The sequence below is a fragment of the Fusarium venenatum genome, assembly GCF_020744135.1.
Source record: "Fusarium venenatum strain MPI-CAGE-CH-0201 chromosome Unknown EDB82scaffold_2, whole genome shotgun sequence".
In the NCBI taxonomy this organism is placed as follows: Eukaryota; Fungi; Ascomycota; class Sordariomycetes; order Hypocreales; family Nectriaceae; genus Fusarium; species Fusarium venenatum.
The window spans coordinates 1828271-1845340 of NW_027072130.1; the positions used below are offsets into that span (position 1 = coordinate 1828271).

General features: G+C 49.6%; 7 protein-coding genes across 7 annotated transcripts; 3 read left to right on the plus strand and 4 right to left on the minus strand.

Annotated features, from left to right (window-relative positions):
- The first annotated feature begins 202 nt into the window (after positions 1 to 202).
- Positions 203 to 4217, plus strand: EDB82DRAFT_495621 (uncharacterized protein). Its single transcript, XM_025733469.2, has 3 exons — positions 203 to 1221; positions 1273 to 1320; positions 1367 to 4217. The coding sequence occupies exons 1-3, from the start codon at positions 558 to 560 to the stop codon at positions 3955 to 3957; spliced, it is 3303 nt and encodes a 1100-aa protein (XP_025584372.1). The 5' UTR covers positions 203 to 557; the 3' UTR covers positions 3958 to 4217.
- An 86-nt stretch (positions 4218 to 4303) lies between these two features.
- EDB82DRAFT_554169 (uncharacterized protein) lies at positions 4304 to 5206 on the minus strand (the record flags this gene model as incomplete). Its single annotated transcript, XM_025733470.1, has 1 exon — positions 4304 to 5206. One exon carries the CDS (start codon positions 5204 to 5206, stop codon positions 4304 to 4306), a length of 903 nt encoding a protein of 300 aa, XP_025584373.1.
- Positions 5207 to 6157: 951 nt separating this feature from the next.
- On the minus strand, positions 6158 to 6823 carry EDB82DRAFT_523314 (uncharacterized protein; the record flags this gene model as incomplete). The annotated part of the gene is made up of 3 exons (XM_025733471.2): positions 6158 to 6573; positions 6646 to 6726; positions 6778 to 6823. The coding sequence occupies 3 exons, from the start codon at positions 6821 to 6823 to the stop codon at positions 6158 to 6160; spliced, it is 543 nt and encodes a 180-aa protein (XP_025584374.2).
- Positions 6824 to 7092: 269 nt separating this feature from the next.
- Positions 7093 to 7743, plus strand: EDB82DRAFT_554172 (uncharacterized protein). Its single transcript, XM_025733472.2, has 3 exons — positions 7093 to 7217; positions 7273 to 7356; positions 7415 to 7743. Exons 1-3 carry the CDS (start codon positions 7124 to 7126, stop codon positions 7657 to 7659), a joined length of 423 nt encoding a protein of 140 aa, XP_025584375.1. The 5' UTR covers positions 7093 to 7123; the 3' UTR covers positions 7660 to 7743.
- Positions 7744 to 7880: 137 nt separating this feature from the next.
- Positions 7881 to 8698, plus strand: EDB82DRAFT_535344 (uncharacterized protein; the record flags this gene model as incomplete). Its single annotated transcript, XM_065609279.1, has 3 exons — positions 7881 to 8103; positions 8165 to 8266; positions 8334 to 8698. 3 exons carry the CDS (start codon positions 7881 to 7883, stop codon positions 8696 to 8698), a joined length of 690 nt encoding a protein of 229 aa, XP_065464559.1.
- A 119-nt stretch (positions 8699 to 8817) lies between these two features.
- EDB82DRAFT_495624 (uncharacterized protein) lies at positions 8818 to 9593 on the minus strand. Its single transcript, XM_025733474.2, has one exon. The coding sequence runs from the start codon at positions 9560 to 9562 to the stop codon at positions 8903 to 8905; it is 660 nt and encodes a 219-aa protein (XP_025584377.1). The 5' UTR covers positions 9563 to 9593; the 3' UTR covers positions 8818 to 8902.
- Positions 9594 to 9699: 106 nt separating this feature from the next.
- EDB82DRAFT_495628 (nuclear protein 96-domain-containing protein) lies at positions 9700 to 16810 on the minus strand. Its single transcript, XM_025733475.2, has 6 exons — positions 16215 to 16810; positions 16029 to 16148; positions 12173 to 15930; positions 11830 to 12060; positions 10185 to 11780; positions 9700 to 10127 (listed from the first exon to the last, which is right to left on the minus strand). The coding sequence occupies exons 1-6, from the start codon at positions 16321 to 16323 to the stop codon at positions 10017 to 10019; spliced, it is 5925 nt and encodes a 1974-aa protein (XP_025584378.1). The 5' UTR covers positions 16324 to 16810; the 3' UTR covers positions 9700 to 10016.
- Between the last annotated feature and the right edge of the window lie 260 nt (positions 16811 to 17070).

The following is a 17070-nucleotide window of genomic DNA, read 5'->3' on the forward strand; positions in this document are numbered from 1 at the left end:
CGGGCCTTGAATTGAAGCTCACGTCGAGCCGAGCCATTGACGATTCAGCGATTGGTGATGCGTTTTGTTGATGCCTGAGGCACAAATTTAGCTCTGATTCTATCCCTGCATGAAATACAGTTAAGAGCAAGATTAATCACACAGTGTGTCACCAGATTACAACGCCCAATCAATCAATCAATCGTCGCACGCACTGTGGCAACTAGCTCCCGCGACAGCTGTTTGATATCGACCAAGTCGACGCGACTTGATCAAGTGGCTTGACTTATTGCATCTCCACGGGATTTGTACTCTCTACAAACGCGTAGGTTGAATTGAGGCAGAATACTCGATAGACCTGTTAATTTTGTCTTTGGTTATTCTTGGTCCTGCATCTTTCACACGCCGCCCCTCAATCCAAGGCCGCGTCTTCAGCCGTAACCGCGATGAACAAGACGTGATCATACCGCGAGAAACGCTCCTTCAAATTCCGATAACGATCGCTATGCAAAATATAGGCTGCATTTCAGAATATTCGCTTCCGGTACGCGGGAGTAATTACAACAAGCGCACAAATAATGGAAGAGCAGCTTCAAAAAGGCGTCATGGTTTCAGACGAGGATGCCGAGTATGATACGGCAGGCGAAGCAGGAGGAGATACAACAATTATTGCAACAGGTTCTAGAGAAGATGGGGCAGTGTCTAGCGTCGACCGAGACCCATCAGACAATGCCGATATCGACCTGAGCGACCAAGATGCCTCAGGCGAGGATGTTGACGCATCGGGCGAGGAGGATAATGAATACCTAGCACCCCCGCAACTATCATCCCATAACAGCCGACAAACCGATCAAGAAGAAGATGAGGCGGACGAGGAAGTAGAAGGGGAAGAGGCCGAAGAGGAGCATGACGATGTAGATGCGGATGCTGAAGGCGACGAGGACATGGACGCTGAAGGAGAAGAGTACGAAGACGATGAGGGCGTTGGGGCTGTCAAATTTCAACCTGGAACCAGAAACGACGACGAAGACAGCGAAAGTGATAAATCCGAATTCCCTAGCGCCAACGAAGAAGAGTCAGACGAGGAGGCTGCTTGGGACGATGCTGCCGAAGCCGAAGAAGATCACGATGATGAGGAAACTGCAGAAACGAACAACTGCCATTTCTGCACTCAAGGAGAAGACGACGACCCAAGCGAGGAGTTCGAGGCGTACCTGGCTTGCGCTCGTTGTGGCCTGAATGGTGAGTATCCAAACTACAATATCAAACTTTTGGAGGCTTACAAACATATAGCTCACCAGCAATGCGCGCGCGACGCCGCGGCATTGAGCACCGAAAATAGTGAGTATGGTATGCCCTGAAATCTGGCCACTGCTAACACTTCTAGCCCCTGATCATTGGAAATGCCCAGATTGTTTTGGTCAAGAATCTGACGTCGAGGGAGAAGATGAGGTGATGGAGGATCATGATGCCGAGCATGATGCCGGACTTCCTTCTCAGCAGTCTGAAATTCCCGAACTCTCAGGCGAAGCCTATTTTGAGCAACAAGTGGAGGACGAAGACGCTAGCTCCCATCATGAATCACATCATGAAGACAACGACGAGCCTGATGAGGAGCTAAGAGAGGCGCCGCGCACCTTGAGAAAGCGCAAATCGTCGTCATTGGAAACCGATGGAAACCCGATTTCGTTAAGAAAACGCCGACGAAACCAGTCCAACGATGCAGCATCCGAAGGCACGGCGCGAAATGGAAGCGCCGAACCAAGTCGACATAACACTTCCAGAACTTTACGTCTCAAGGTTACACGGCCCCCACTAGTTTCAATCAAGAAGCACACACGTACATCGCTTGTACTTAAACTCCAGGTCAAGCCTGGCAACCTCAAGGAAGTTCTTGGCCGCAAAAAAAGAGAGACCCGACGACAACCTGGAACTGTCACACGACCGCCTCCCCAACGACCAGCCCCAACACCACGAGCTACCGCAATTGCAGCTATATCTGTCCTCCCAACCCCTTTTACATCGGACAACTATTCACAACCATTATACTTCGACTGTGATCTGGAAGAGATGCAGGGCAAACCCTACGGCGGTATTCTGTCAGAAGCAGATGCTGACACATCCAAAACTCTTCCAGCCGAAGACGACGAGAACAGGTTCAAAGATGCCTTGCAGAAGGCCGACGAAGAATGGAGAGCACGGCTTCTGGCCATGCAGGAAGAGGCCCATGCGCCTGTCCGAAAAGCAAAGAAGACGGCTGACAACGCCAGCCATATTGAGTGCATCGAATTTGGTGGATGGGAAATCGATACGTGGTATGCTGCGCCATATCCTGCCGAGTACTGCACAACTCGGGTACTGTACATCTGCGAGTTCTGCCTCAAATATATGGCATCAGACTACGTTGCCTGGCGACACAAACTCAAATGCCCAGCCAAGCATCCACCGGGAGACGAGATCTATCGACACGGATCTGTCTCGGTTTTCGAAGTTGACGGCCGCAAAAACCCAGTCTACTGTCAGAATCTGTGCCTTCTCGCCAAGCTATTTTTAGGTTCGAAAACGTTATACTACGACGTGGAACCATTCCTCTTCTACGTCTTGTGCGAATACAACGAGACAGGATACCACTTTGTGGGGTACTTCTCAAAAGAAAAGCGAGCAAGTAGCCAGAACAATGTTTCTTGTATTCTCACACTACCAATACACCAGCGGAAAGGCTATGGTAACTTACTTATTGATTTCTCATACTTGCTTACAAAAGTTGAGGAGAAAACTGGTTCGCCAGAAAAGCCGCTATCGGATATGGGTCTAGTTTCATACCGTAACTACTGGCGGCTGGTTATGTGTCGGTATTTCTTGACAGTGATGAAAGAGGAGAAGTATGCGATAGAGGGGCTTAGCATCAAGCGCATATCCGACAGTACCGGCATGACACCAGATGATGTTATATCCGCCCTGGAGGGTCTAAGAGCTCTGGTCAGGGATCCACAGACCAAGACTTATGCCTTCAGAGTTGACTTAGACTATTGCCGACAATATGTAGGCAAATGGGAGGCAAAGGGCTATGTACAGCTGAAGCCTGAATCTCTTGTTTGGACACCATATGTTATGGGCCGAAGCAATGCCGTCAACTTTGAACTGGGCCCCCCAATAAACACTATCGCACCAAGGGAAGACGACGAGGCCAAGGTCGACGAAGGACTTGGAACAACTGGCACTGGAGGCCAGTCCCTAATAAACGGAGAAAAGAATGAGGAAGCTACAAATATCGACACTGGTGCTGAAGCTGAAGCGAACGTCAACGGCGAAGCTCAGGATGATGTGGTCGAAGATGACGGTGCTGAGCCAGCCCCAGTCCCGTCCATCGAGGACATAGCACCTGGGGAAGAGAAAGACAAGGATGTGGAGATGAAGGATGCAGAAAATGATGGCCCGCCTACTTGGCTAAAGCCATATCAGGATATTCCGTATACTCGCTTCGAGGTATTCCCAGCTATTCCTGGAGGTAGACGTGAGAGGGCAAGACCAAGCGTCAGCCGTCCGACCGTGCCTCGTACTACTAGCAGCGCCCCAAGGCAAAAGCGCAGCAGCGGCAGCCATCGCACATCATCATCATCCAGACCTAAGAGCTCATCTAAGAAAAAGACTGGTGGCACAGGCCGTGGTCCAGGCCGATGGCCAAAGGGCACAAAGAAATCTGACTACGGCAACGCAGCCAGTGGTCCTGGTCTGCCGCCCGGGTGGCAGGATAAGCAAACCAAGCTACGAGACATCACCGAAGGGAACGACCCAGATCAGGAAGTGGCAGTCGAAGAGCCCGCAGAAGACTCAGTCGTGGTATCGATGCGGGCCAATGGAACAAAAGCTACTAATAGGACTGCTGCTACACGCAAAGCCTCTGTGGCGGACGAAAATGGAGAGCAAGCTGCCGAAGAAGGAGAGGAGGACGTTGACGCTGAAGGGGAGGACATTTAAATAATTATACCTAAGAGCGGGTAGCCACAGGTGATGAGAGTTTGTTTACGGTTGTGTTTATTATACCTTGGAGGAACGGCGTGGTTTGCTTTATTAGCTTTATCTCTCATACGATAGAGGCTTTTGTTTGTAGCAAGCGCATTTTGTTATTGAATCATTTAGACAGTCACAGGCTATAGCGTCCCTAGTATTATTAGGGGCCAAATCATTCAGGGATAGAAAGCAGAACAAAGGAAATTTGATTAAAAGAGTGTATCTATGTGAGTGCTGAAATAGAGTTAGTATTCAAGAACATCCTCACCTTGTTGCTAACCTTGCGGTTAGTTTGTCATGGCACGATGACCCCCTACTTGGACTCCCCGATGGGCTTGGGCTTGCCAAACACTTCAAGGGCTTTTTCGTGGTTCAACATGACCACTTCCTTGTACAGCCGAAGGAAATGGTCTGGTTCAAGCTTTCCCTCAATTGAACACTTTTGGAACAAAAGGTGGACAGCCCTCTCAGTTAGCTTGACAACTGACTTACCTGCAATGAATGTGTTTCTACCGGGCCAGTTGTCGTCACGAATAGCAAGCAATGGCTTGTCGCAAGTGTCTCCCGGTGCAGGACGCTTGTCATCGGCGTCACGGATATCCATGTACTCACTTACCATTCCTTGACGGTTTTCGAGACCTTTGCTGTTGTAGCTGTAGATGGGCAAGCAGACGACATGCTCTGCCCAACACTCGATGACGACCATTTTGCGATACTTGGAGTAAACAGCACTAAAGGCTGTCACTCCTGTGTTGTGGTCGTATGTCGAAACAGTGTCATCTCGTTTCTGACCGTGGTAAGGGGCCGAGATAATCGTGCCAAGTACGAGGTCATCTTTGTGATACATCTTGTCTGTACCACGCATATGCGCAGTGACCGATTCTCCGCGGCTAAGATCAAAATGAGCCTGGTGGACTCCGTAGAAGGGTTGACGATTACCTACATCTCTGTTTAGCGTTTGTCGTCTGAGAGCTTCAATGTTCTTAGAAACAGCGCTTCTTGGACCCAACTCAACACTGTTAGCTTCTGTAGCAGGTGATACAATCAATACCTGCGTCGTCAACATCAGAAGAGGGTAGGGAGGCGTGAAGCTAGCGTGCGCAAAGAGGTTTATCTTGGCCCTGAAAGAGAAGGCACCAGGCCCATTGCGTCGGTTGTTGCGTGGTGCCTTGCTTGATGCCTTGCTTATGCGGCTATTCCCTTGGAAAGGAGCCATCTTTGCGACTTAAATGCGAGTTTCTTAAGTTGTCTGTTTGCTAGTACGTTGGTTAGAGTGATGCTGTAGTTGTTTGTTAGCTTGTAGTGCTGGATGTTGAGTTGTTTGGTAATATCAGTTCTACGAGACGAAACTTAAGCTTTATACTACAAGATTGACATATCACAACTGAGAACTGTCATGTATCTTGGTGGTTGTTCAAGTTGCTAGTTCTTGTCGTTAAACAATGACATTGTTGGAACATTCTTTTGTTCCATTGTAATAACTATGCACTCCCCAATGTTCATAAGTATTGTTTAAAACATAACAGGTTGTTCTGTGCTACACCGTTCCTTTCTATTTAGAATGATTGCGGGATGTTAGCAACAAAGGATGCAACCGTTCTTACAGTCCCACGATACTTTGTTGTGTCTTCAACTCTAGAGTGGATGTTCAATACAGCACGACCCCAAGTATGATGCCAAGACTCGGACCATGTTCTTTTCCTGTAAGCTCATCAACAAGTGTTGTAGTTGGCCAACCAGTGATGTCTTAATCGAGTCAAATACCTGTCATATGAAGGGCCAACTCTCTGAGCATCATCAAGGCTGGACCCCAGGCAAAAAGCAGGATGAAATAGTAAGTCAGTTTAAACAATCTGAACCAGACTTTAGGTTTTTGTTTCAATACTAAAGGGCATGGGCCACTAATTCAGTTACATACACAGGGGGTTCTGTTGACTGTCAATATAGGGGGTCGAAACGTTTGCATTCCATCGCAATAAAGACTGGGTTGTATATTCTCGAATTCCCACATTAATCGAATGTAGTAACAAAGAAACAGTAGACAAGTTAAACTCCCCATGGTATCTTTTTGAGTTCGACCAGAACATGAACAACCTTGGCCCTTCAACCTGCGACCATTCCTCCCCTTCACGAGCTTCAGCCTCCGCTCTAACCTCAATCTCCTATCCTAGACGGGACTAGAGTTTCCAGGACGGGGCATCTGCCGAAATTTTTCCATAGTCCCGTAGCCAGAAACTCCAGACTTGTCGTTTCGGGGGATTGAGACAACGCTGCCGGATGAAGAATAGAGAGACTCAAGCCTGTCGAGATCTTCGTCTTCATCCATCATGGGCATCTTCTCCCCGTCTTGGTCTTGCGCCCGCTCTTCTTCCTCGACGTCCATATCGTAGTACTCGAAGGGAAGAAGGAAGTAAAGAATCGTGACGAAAAGCTGGGCAATGAAGACATAGGGGATGATGATGAAAGGTCCGTCGAGGGTTACCACAACGATGGAAGCGTACCACTCGGCCAGGGCCATGATGACGGCGAAGTTTATCATGGCCTGCGAGTGAGCACGGAAGCATTGCTGTAAATCGGGGCTAGCTATTTGAGTAAGAGTTCTGTTAGTGAATGAATCTAAGATACTAGTAACGAAGAGATAAATGGACGACATACACAACTTAACATCTCGGTGGATCTCTGATCCCACGCACAAGACCGCAATTTGGAACAAGGTAATTCCACCATACTTGAGGACTAGTAATAGTTAGTACAAATAATTGATATAATCTGTAGTGGTATACTAACATGGCGTCCACCAAATAGCAGAAAGATTCTCATAATCAGACTTCATGTTGACTGAGTTGAGTCGAGTCGACTTGCAGGAAAAATGTCGAAAAGGTGATTGGAGTAAAGAATCAAGACAGGGAAAAGGGCCGCCTGCTGAATTTAAACGAAATGGAAAGAATTCGTAAAGGTAAAAGATGGTTTGTTGCGCTGGTTTGTGTGAAGTATTTATAAGGGGACGAGGAGTGGTTGATGCGAGAGTTTTGATCCTTTTACTTTATAAAAGGACTCCGCCTCAAATACGTTCCACCTTCTACACCATAGCTCCCTCGTGGTGATATTCTATCTCTGCTCAAAATCATACACTATGGACTTTCAGTCACTATCAACAATCACTCCAGGCATGCCTGGCAGATCGACCATCATGGAAGCGGCCTCTTTGGATCCCCTCTGCGTGATATGTAAGTATTTACATTCTTTTTAAACAATCTCAGTACAATGTTAAACAATCATTAGACCTGACCGTACACTTCTCGTTACTCCTTGTTCTCCCGCATTACATGTTTTCTCGCCTTCATCATGTGCCGACGTTACATCATAGTAAGTACAGAACCAGTCCCCCCTATTTTGTATTGGTTCACTTGCTAACTAATGAAAGAAAACCCAGTCACTCTTGGGAAAGAAGTCAGACTAATCAGAAGAGTGACCATGATCATGTGGGCTGCGGTGGCTTTTGTGTGGGTTGACTCGATGGTGCATTTCGGATTCGACCCTCAGGCTCAGGGATGGTTGCTTCTGCTTCTTGTGCTCTTCAATGGCCTTGTATTTACATCATTTATCCTCCCTTATTGGACTGGGGAGCTTCCAGAGTACAATTCTGATGGCGCGAGTCTTGAGGCTTGAAACTACGAAACCTAGAAGAGAAAAGAGACTTTGATGGATGAGGTTTCTAGTTGTGAAGCTGGGTTTAGATCTATGAAGAGTGGCACCTTTACTTTTACTTATACTTTCCCAATAAATCTTCAATTTATGGTTTGTGTACTTAAATCACCCCCTCGCCATTATATATAGCTTAGGCTGTGCCCATATTGCATGCTCACTGATAAGTTTACCACAAGCAAATAATGTCGTCTGCCCTGTACTTCCTCGCTATCTCTTGCGGTATTTCCATTTGCCGGGTCCTCATGCAGATTTCGTCACATTCAGATCGAAATCTTGACCATATGTCAAACCTAAACCACACCTTCATCTACAACAACAAGACTCTCGTGACATTCTCTCCTGAGTTTCCCATGGATGTCCTGAGCATGTCGGAATTTTCAGATTTCAAGCGTGGGGTACTTCACTGTAAGACTTGTTCTATCTTCCTTCTTGTTGATTAGTATCCCGAATACTAACCGATACGCAGCTGTTCTCATTGGAATTACCGCCGTTACAGCTATAGCAAACACCACCCTGGCCGTAGCAGTCTCTCGCAAGATTCGCCGTCCCCAGACTATCGATGAACAAGGTAAATCCGCACCATCCTACTCCCCGGTCCATAGTTTACGACTCAAAAACTAACACTCTCGTTCTAGTCCCTGAGCCCGGCAAGATCTACGCTGAGGTACTGAATAATAACATCTGGGTCCTCTTAGGCTTGCAGATATGTTTGATGTTCAGCTCGTCAGCGTTCCGTTCGAAGCGCTGCAAGGAGGCTGGAACGGATAAAAAATGTGACAGAATGGGCTATGCCTTTATATGCTTCTCAGTCATTTTCATCGCCATGATCTTCCAGTGCTGGAACTTGTGGAGGTTCTCTCGGAAGTATGCGCCTCCCAGAGATGACGCTATCGAACTCAACGACTATCCTCCCCCCGCGGATGCTACTCAAGGGTGCGGACAGGAGCATACCGCGGCCCCCGCGCCGCCATACGCGGCCTATCTCCACCGACATGTGTAGAAGAATTGTATCTACATCCCGTGCCTACCTCTAAGGCTTGTTAGTCAAGCTCTGCGCTATCACAGGAACGGGAGGTCGGTCATGATCACCCTCGGGTGACGAATTCTGCACAGTTTCAGGAACGGTTTTACGGTTCAGGTATTTAGAATATGCAGATGATGGATCATAGTTCGATCTAAATACCATCTCCTAAGTTGGTAATAATCACTTCCTCTCTTTAGCGTCTCTCTCCTCTTCTTGCCCTTCTTGATACTTGTGCTCATACTCATACTCATATTCGAATTCCTGCGCCTGCCTGTTTCCCCAGAACCCTTTGCCATAACTAACAAGAATCTCTTCTCCCTTTTTGATTCCCACTCCCTTCTTCTTCTTTCCACCTCCCAAAACCCAAACTCCCACACAAAACTCCCCCCATCTCTCACACCAAACTGTCCGAAACTCTGCGTTCGCCCTGTCTCCCACGCCTCTGAAATCGTTCACGTAGCGTCCTTCATTTCCTTGATTCGCCGCATCAACCGCAGCGTCCATCTCGCGGTCCAGCCACAAGTCGTAGTCGCTCTCAGTCGATGATACGGTGCCTGAATGTACACGGCCCAGGTACGCGAGGATGAAACTACCAGGTGCGAGATTCTGCGCTGCAAAGAGGCCGCATTGGCCGTTGGCTGGATGTGAAGGGTTGGAGATGGGTTGGATCTTGACAAGGTTACATGGCGTTGTTGTTGAGGCTGATGGGATAATGGGGATGCCGCTTGACGGAGAGGGTTTGCTCCTGAGAGCTTGAATATGTATTAGGGTCAAACTCTTATCATGAAGAGGTGACTTGAGATAAGGGAAGCCATCTGGCCAGTTTTTAGGTTTAGACATGACTTGTTGGTTTATTTACAGAGCATAAACCTCTGCTGAGGTTGAGGTTGATGATCCACTCAACCCCACGTTCAGTACAGGTCCATCATACTTGGTTACAAATACTTCGCTCAAGGCTTTACTTATTCTCTATGTTTCGTTTAATTGCTTGCATTAGTAGGAAGTAGTATTGCTAACTTTTCATTCTGTGTAATTGATTCACTAACCATCATTATAAACATCACCATCAAGGAAATCCGACATCCCAAAATTCTTTTCCTTCATGCTCCTTATGACTATTTAGACTATTCTACAATGTGGTCTGCTTTTTAAGACCATTGATGCTCCTGCTCAGACTCAACTTCAAAACGCACTCTTTTGACTGCATTCTCCAATACAAAGGATATTACTAAATCACCGTAAAGCCACTCCAATGCGGCGTCATTTCTATACAGTTCCGACCTGTGCCCTTATCCTAGTGGGACATTACTTCGCGGTATCGTTCCATGCTCAAATCGACCGAGTAAGCCAGTAGACGGTCTTGTGTCAGAGGCAAGTTGAGTATTCTAGACCTCAGTTCCTTATCCTAAAAGTCGTCCAGTTAGTCATGTGTTCTGACGAAAGCATATCGACTCAAACATACCTGTTTCTTCTTACTAGCCTTGATAATCTCCTTGGCAGTCTCATCCGCCATGTCCGACACAGCAGCATATCTTAGAACGCCAGCATCTCCTGCTTCCTCATCCATCGCGTGCAGGCCAGCGAGGAGTTTCTCTAGAATGGGCTGCGGCGTAACCTCATGCTGGGCGCGGTGCTGAATCAGAGCAAGGAAGAAGCTGTAGATCTCACCTCCCAATGACCAATCAGAGATGAGTTCCTGTCGGCCCTCAAATTGAGAGATGAGAGAGGAGAGGTTTGCGTAATCGCGCTCGACAATGGCGAGTGGTGCAACCTCCTTGACGAGAACACGATGAGCCTCCACAAAGGAGGTAGCGCGCAGCAAACACTGAACCTCCAAGTACGCATCCTTCTTCACGCTGCGCATGTACAAAGCCAGGGCCTCCCAAATCCATAATGAAGGAATCAATAACTTCTCTGTAAGAATGCTAAACGCGGACGAGTTTTCATCTCCAATAAGACCAGCATGTCGCGCGAGATGTTCCTGGATAGCCATCTTGCGGGCAAGTGGCTTGCTCAGATGAAGCAGTACGAATACAGCCTCGAGCCATTCACCAGCGCTCGTGAGTTGGGAAGCAAACGCAACGGTAGCTGCGTCAGCCTTCTCTGCACCATCTTGGCCAAAAGAGACCTTGCCGCTGGATGAGAGAGCAAGACCAAGCTGCCATGTCAAACGCATGTCAAGAGGAGACAGCTGTGAGTTCTCTGGACGCAACACAGCCTGAAGGTCAGAGGCATCACTGGCATACATCTGCAAAAGACCCCAGAGAAGATCTTGTCGACGATCAGCGTCTACATCATCCCACAAAGGCTTGACACCTTGGTCAATATACCAAGGCAGTGGCAGATATTCTCTCTCCTGGTCAACATCGTTCTTGAACCCAGTCACTGCGGCCGCCAGATCATCGTTCTGGCCAATTGAGTACCAAAGGCGAAGGCCAAAAGATTGCTTCCAGTCAAGACCGAACTTCTTCGAAATGACAAAAGAATCCAGACGATCCTCGACAGGCACGCCCTTCATCCCTTCACAGACGCATGAATTGCCAGACAGAAGCTCATAGATGGTACGGATCGATTCCGAAAACTCCGAAAGCATTTTCGAGTCATGCCAAGCCTTTAGCTGATCTCGCATGTCCTTCTTGGCAGCGTCACTCGTGCCAATGAGAGGAACCAATGTGGCGAGGCGAAAGTTCTTTCCATCAAGAAGATGCTTGCAGGCTTCGATAATGCGATGGCCGGCCAAACAAGCCACAGCTTTTTCATCGCTCGACCTCGCAAGGCCGATGGTTGTGGATGAAGCCGAGTCCACCAAATGGGACCAGAAGTGAGAGAGCTTGGTTCTGCGAACGACATGTTCAGGTTGGGTAAATGTGTCGAGGGGGTCGAAGAGAATGCTGGCCAGCTCCCACACATGCTTCTCCTGCATGCTTGCAGGATCATTCATGTCCTGGTGATGGAAAACATCCTGGAGATGAGCAGCGTTTAGTGTCGCAAAAGGGACCTCATCAACAATTCGAATGTCAGTAAGCTTATCCTGGTTGCCGAGATATCGCTTAGAGTGCTGTACGACTAGTCAGTTTATATCAATCACTCATCCTCGGACCACAAACCTCGGTTGCAAATGTGGCCAAGCGGACCTCTTGGTTCTCAGTCTGGACTGTAGAGCGCTGGAAAGAAATGATATCGGCATGTTGGGTGAGGGATCGTCGACCACCATCCGAGACCAGGGGTCGAGGTACAACAAGCATCTCATCCGGTCCCCAGGTAGGTCGGGCAGCGTCGTGGAAGGCTTTCTCGTATCCATCCAAGCTCATCGTCTTGTCTTGTCTCTCGTAGGGCCACTATTCAAAATCAAATTTAGCTTCAATTCATGTAATATAAAATCATAGATACATAAACCTCCAGTATATTATTATAATGTGGGGTCAATCAGGATACAACTAGGGAACCGACCTTGGGAAAGCCTTTGCCAGACATTGAGGCTTGCATGTTCTGGGGTGCTGGCTTGGGTTTCTCAAACAGTGAGTTCATGAGATCGATGCTAGTCGCAAACCCACGACCTTTATCCATGCCAATGGTGCTTGCCGCAAGATTATCCAATCTGTCTTGCTTTGCTGTGCTCTTCCTCCAGATTGATGATTTCCGCATAGTGTCAGATCCACTCTTGTCAAGGTCAATCAACACGCCAGTTTTTCTTGATGGGGACTCATTCATCTCTCTCAAACGTTGTCGATCTCGCTTGACCGGGCTGACAGTCTTTCTTAACATTTCCATCCAATCGTCGCCATCTGCGACTTCGAGCTGCATTGGACCAGCAGAGTCCTTTACAGCTCGCATTCTAGCTCTGAGAATGCCTCCAGGGGTAGCCTTGACGGCTTCTGGGACACCCTCGGACGAGTTATCGTCGAGCTCCGCGGCCAGATGCTGTTCGAGTGAAGACCTCGCCATGTCTTCATCCTCGGACACGTCATATTCGTCACCCATGTCATCGGCGTACTCCTCGAGGGATAGCCTGACATCGTTGGGTGCAGAATCCGCGGAGCTAACCCCTAAAAAAGACTGCTGACCAGACATCTGGGTTTCCAAAGCTTGTGGCTGCTCATCAAATCCGCCAGGTAGGCCATGAGGACTTCCGAAGCTGAAGGTATCGTTTCCCATGGCGGAGTCGACAGAGCCGATGGAGGCATTGAAAGTCTGTGTAGGAACAGGCTCATCCTCGACCATATCCTCATCGTCAGAGTCGTCGTCATCGAGACCATAGGTAGTGAAATGTTCAACTGAGAAAACCCAGATGCCAGTGTCCTTGTCGTAGCTCTCAAAAGTTGTGTTCTCGATTCGCTTGAGACGCTCCACGTGTTTGTTAAATCGTTTGGGGTCGCTAGCAATCTTCTTATCGCGACCACCACGAGGCCATGACTGCTCAAGAGCAATTCTTGCAGGTACGTTGAGGCCCTTTCCGACCGGTGGCTTCTTAGCGGAAACGGGGTAAACAGTGGCGGAACGAGGCTCAAGCACAATCAGAGTGCCGCAAATGTCAGCGAGGTCAATGTTGCTGATATCAACAGGAACCTTGAAAGAGACATAGCCGACATTATCGCGTCCCACAGTGAATTGGTCAACCTTTTGTCGCTGCATACGGTTTAACTTCTCAAGATCCTCCATGGGAGGTGAGATCCAATACTGGCCGGGGGTGTTGTCAGCAACGCTAGTAGATGATGCCTCTGGGGTCGCAGTAATGTCCTCCTCATGAACGATAGCCAACTCATTGCCCTTGACTTCCTCCATCTCGGGGGTCTTTGAGCCGGGTGAAGCGTTAGCTGCGCGGGACTGGCGAGGGGTCTCATCGTTAGCAGGACTATCGACATCGCTAGCAGCAGGCAGAGCACCGCGCACAGGGGTGCTATCATCCATATCGACATTGGTGGTGTCAAAGCTGACACGCTTAGACAACTTGCGAGAACTGGTTCCATTATCGATAGCTTTATCCTTTTGGGGGGTAGAGAAGAGGTCACTTCTAATGTCTCGGTTGATAATAAGCTTCTTCGAGCCAGTGCTGCCATACCATCTGGGCTGAGATCCATTAGAAAAGGCTCCAGGGGCAAGGATACTGTCTTCGGTGTTGAAGCTGCGGCGCAAGTTGTTGCTTGACAAGCTCTTGCTGAGGTTTCCAGATCTGCTGGACCCTAGCAGACTGTGACCAAGGTTGCCAGGTGTGCTGGAAATGCTGCTAGCTGGACTACCGGAGGGAGTTCCATAAGCGCTGTAAGAGAATCCGAAACCTCGCTTTTGGGGAGTAGCGTATCGAGAGGCAGACGCAGGAGCCAGCTTGTACATGGGCAGGATGGAGCTCCTCCTAGGCTTGGAGCCGCCGCTAAGGGGGGTAGCGAGAGGCCCAGGATTCTGGACCTCGTTTCCTCCCAAGCCGGCGAATAGGCCAGGAGATCCGAATGCAGAAACGTCGTTGAGGTTGGCAGTTAGACCCTGAGGAGCATTGGCAGACTGGCTGTTGCCGAGAATTGACGAGCCATTTTGCTGCTGCTGCTGGTTCATGCTGCCGCCAAACAACGAGTTTCCGGCGCTTTGGTTATTCTGGCCCCCGAAGAGACCGCCGCTGGTGTTAGCTGTGCTGCTTCCGAAGAGACCACCAGGCTTCTGCTGTTGGTTGTTGGTGTTGCCGAAGAGACCGGTGCCGGTGTTCTGCTGGACCTGGTTATTCGAACCCAGTCCGCCAAACATTCCAGTGCCGCCAGTGTTCGCCTGGGTGGTAGCACCTCCTCCAAACATGCCCCCGCTAGGAGCAGCGGGCTTGTTGCCAAACAGACCGCCTGAAGCAGTATTGTTATTAGCTGCGCCAAAGCCAGTCGTATTTGGTTGTTGCTGTGTGTTTCCGAAAAGGCCACCGCCAGTGTTCGTCTGGGTCGCAGCGCCTCCTCCGAACATGCCTCCACCCCCAGCGGGAGCGGCAGGCTTATTGCCGAACAAACCGCCAGATTGCTGCTGAGCCTGGTTGTTTTGGCCACCGAAGAGACCGGAGCCAGTAGTTTGCTGAGCCTGGTTATTGTTCTGGCCGAAGAGACCACCACCAGTGCTGGCAGCTTGGGTGTTGTTGTTGCCGCCAAAGAGGCCACCGCCTGTGCTCTGGGCCGTGTTGTTGGCTCCGAACGCGCTGTTCGTCGTACCAGTCGCTCCAAACCCACCCGTAGCATTGTTGGTATTTGTGTTGCCAAAGCTGAAGCCGGTACCGGCAGGCTTGTTCTGGGTGTTGCCAAAGAGACCGCCTCCCGTGGTGTTGGTGTTCGTCTGACCAAAGCCGGTTCCAGTCGTGTTCGTGGCACCGAAACCACCTGTTGTGGCAGGATTTCCTCCTCCTCCGAAGAGGCCACCGCCGGTTGTATTCGTCTGCGCAGTGTTACTTCCAAATAGACCTCCGGCGGGCTTATTCGCGGTATTGCCAAACATTCCTCCACCGGTGGCGGTGTTGTTGTTGGCAGTAGCACCAAAGCCAGTAGAACCAAAGCCAGTGCTCGGGGCTGCGGTATTGTTGGTTGTGTTTGATCCAAAGAGTCCGCCGCCAGTGTTGTTCGTTGTGTTCGCCCCGAAACCTGAAGTCGCGGTGGTGTTCGTGTTAGCGCCAAACCCTCCGCCAAAACCAGAGCTCACTCCAAACGCACCACCGCCAGTAGCATTACCATGCCGTCTCCCTTGAACGTAATCAGTGAGCCTGAGTTCCTCGGCAGAAAACTTCTGGTAAGGGTCCTGGAACAGGATGTTTTGGTATGAGTTGGTGGAAGTACTATTTGCTTCCTTCTCGTTGTGGGCCTGGAAAGCGGCAACAGCAGTACCGGGAGGGTCGCCTGCGGCGCCGCCAATGGTGTTGGTATTGGCAGTACCGAAGCCAGAACCAAATCCACTCGAGGTACCGGCCGCAGTGTTGCTACCTCCAAAGAGCGAACCACCCGTGGTGGCCGCGGCGCCAAAGCCAGTCTTGTTGGCAGTGTTGCCTCCGAACATGCCGCCTCCTGTGTTGCTGCCGAACGCCGACGTTGTGGTGTTATTCGCAGTGTTTCCGAAACCCCCAAATCCTGCGCCAGTGGTAGCGGTGGTGTTTGTGGCAGTGGAACCAAAGAGACCGCCGCCTGCTGTGCCAGTGGTAGACCCAAAGGCTGGCTTCGCTCCGAAACCGCCGGCAGTGTTGGTTGCGCCGAAACCTCCTAGTGATTGTTAGTACATCCATATTGATTTGACATCTCGCCCATCGTTTCCTCTCGGTCGTGAATGACAGCGGTGCGTGTTGGCAGAATTTGCGTACCGGTCGTTGAGCCAAAGCCGCCTGCTGTGGTGTTGTTATTGCCGGCTCCAAAAAGGCCACCAGAAGCAGGAGTGGTGTTCGGTTGGCCAAATCCACCACCAGTATTGGTAGCTCCAAAGCCTTTCGAGCATTCCAATCAGCACCGCTGCCATCGACCATCCCGATGGTTTGAAAAAGGTTGCTTACCTGTAGAAGTGTTGTTGTTGGTCGCACCAAAACCTCCAAATCCTGAGGGTTGGGCGTTGTTGTTATTGTTTTGTTGGCCGAAGCCTCCGAAACCGCCGCCGAAGGACATGATTGTTGTCACGCAGCTGGCGCGGTTCGGGGTCGATGTAAGCTTGTTCGTATGCGAGCGAAGCAGTCGTCGCGCGTTTGCGTTTTGACGCTAGGAGAAGAGCTCTCGTCGCGAAAATCGATGGACGAATCGACACTGATCGCGATGACAACAGGAATTCGTTATCGAAAATTAGATGAAAGCAAAAACTTTCCCTCGCGACAGATGGCGCAAAGCTTTGTCTCGAGCTGCGAGGTGAAAACACGAGCTGGGTCGCAGCACACTGCAGATGATAGGGCCAAGGGGAATGTAGCTGCAATCAGCACTGTACAGCGGCAGTGGCCGCAAAAAGTTGGGAAAGGTCGCACAAGAAGAAGAAATTGAATATTAAGTAAATGAAAGAGATGAGCGTATGGGAGAGATAATGAAAGTGCTAGGACCAGGAGAGGTTACACCCTTATACTCTCAAAAGCTCGTGGCGATGAAGTTGGTGGTGAGGTCAGTCTGTCGCTCCTGTCATCTAGCCAGCTTTTTTTTCGGGGCGAACCTTTGCTCTTCAGGCAGGTTGGCTGTAGCTTGTTGCTGCCTCAGACAATAACTTTCCACCTCTGATTGGTCTTAGCTGGGATGGTGACGAATTTGGACCAATCACATTCAAGTATAACACTACTTGCTGCCTGAGTCACTGCTGCCTGTGATTTGCCATGCATCTACCTGTCGCAAAGGTACCAAGGCAGACTCATCGTCAACCAGTCGCGCGTTCTAATT

Bases quoted from the DNA above. Each gene is read 5' to 3' on its own strand.
- EDB82DRAFT_495621 (XM_025733469.2), top strand. From the start codon at position 558: ATGGAAGAGCAGCTTCAAAAAGGCGTCATGGTTTCAGACGAGGATGCC. The intron at 1,222-1,272 runs GTGAGTATCCAA...ACAAACATATAG, and splicing joins CGCTCGTTGTGGCCTGAATG to CTCACCAGCAATGCGCGCGC. The intron at 1,321-1,366 runs GTGAGTATGGTA...TAACACTTCTAG, and splicing joins GGCATTGAGCACCGAAAATA to CCCCTGATCATTGGAAATGC.
- EDB82DRAFT_554172 (XM_025733472.2), top strand. From the start codon at position 7,124: ATGGACTTTCAGTCACTATCAACAATCACTCCAGGCATGCCTGGCAGA. The intron at 7,218-7,272 runs GTAAGTATTTAC...AACAATCATTAG, and splicing joins GGATCCCCTCTGCGTGATAT to ACCTGACCGTACACTTCTCG. The intron at 7,357-7,414 runs GTAAGTACAGAA...AACTAATGAAAG, and splicing joins TGTGCCGACGTTACATCATA to AAAACCCAGTCACTCTTGGG.
- EDB82DRAFT_495624 (XM_025733474.2), bottom strand. From the start codon at position 9,562: ATGTCTAAACCTAAAAACTGGCCAGATGGCTTCCCTTATCTCAAGTCA.
- EDB82DRAFT_495628 (XM_025733475.2), bottom strand. From the start codon at position 16,323: ATGTCCTTCGGCGGCGGTTTCGGAGGCTTCGGCCAACAAAACAATAAC. The intron at 11,781-11,829 runs GTTTGTGGTCCG...CTAGTCGTACAG, and splicing joins TGGCCACATTTGCAACCGAG to CACTCTAAGCGATATCTCGG. The intron at 10,128-10,184 runs GTATGTTTGAGT...GACGACTTTTAG, and splicing joins AGGCTAGTAAGAAGAAACAG to GATAAGGAACTGAGGTCTAG.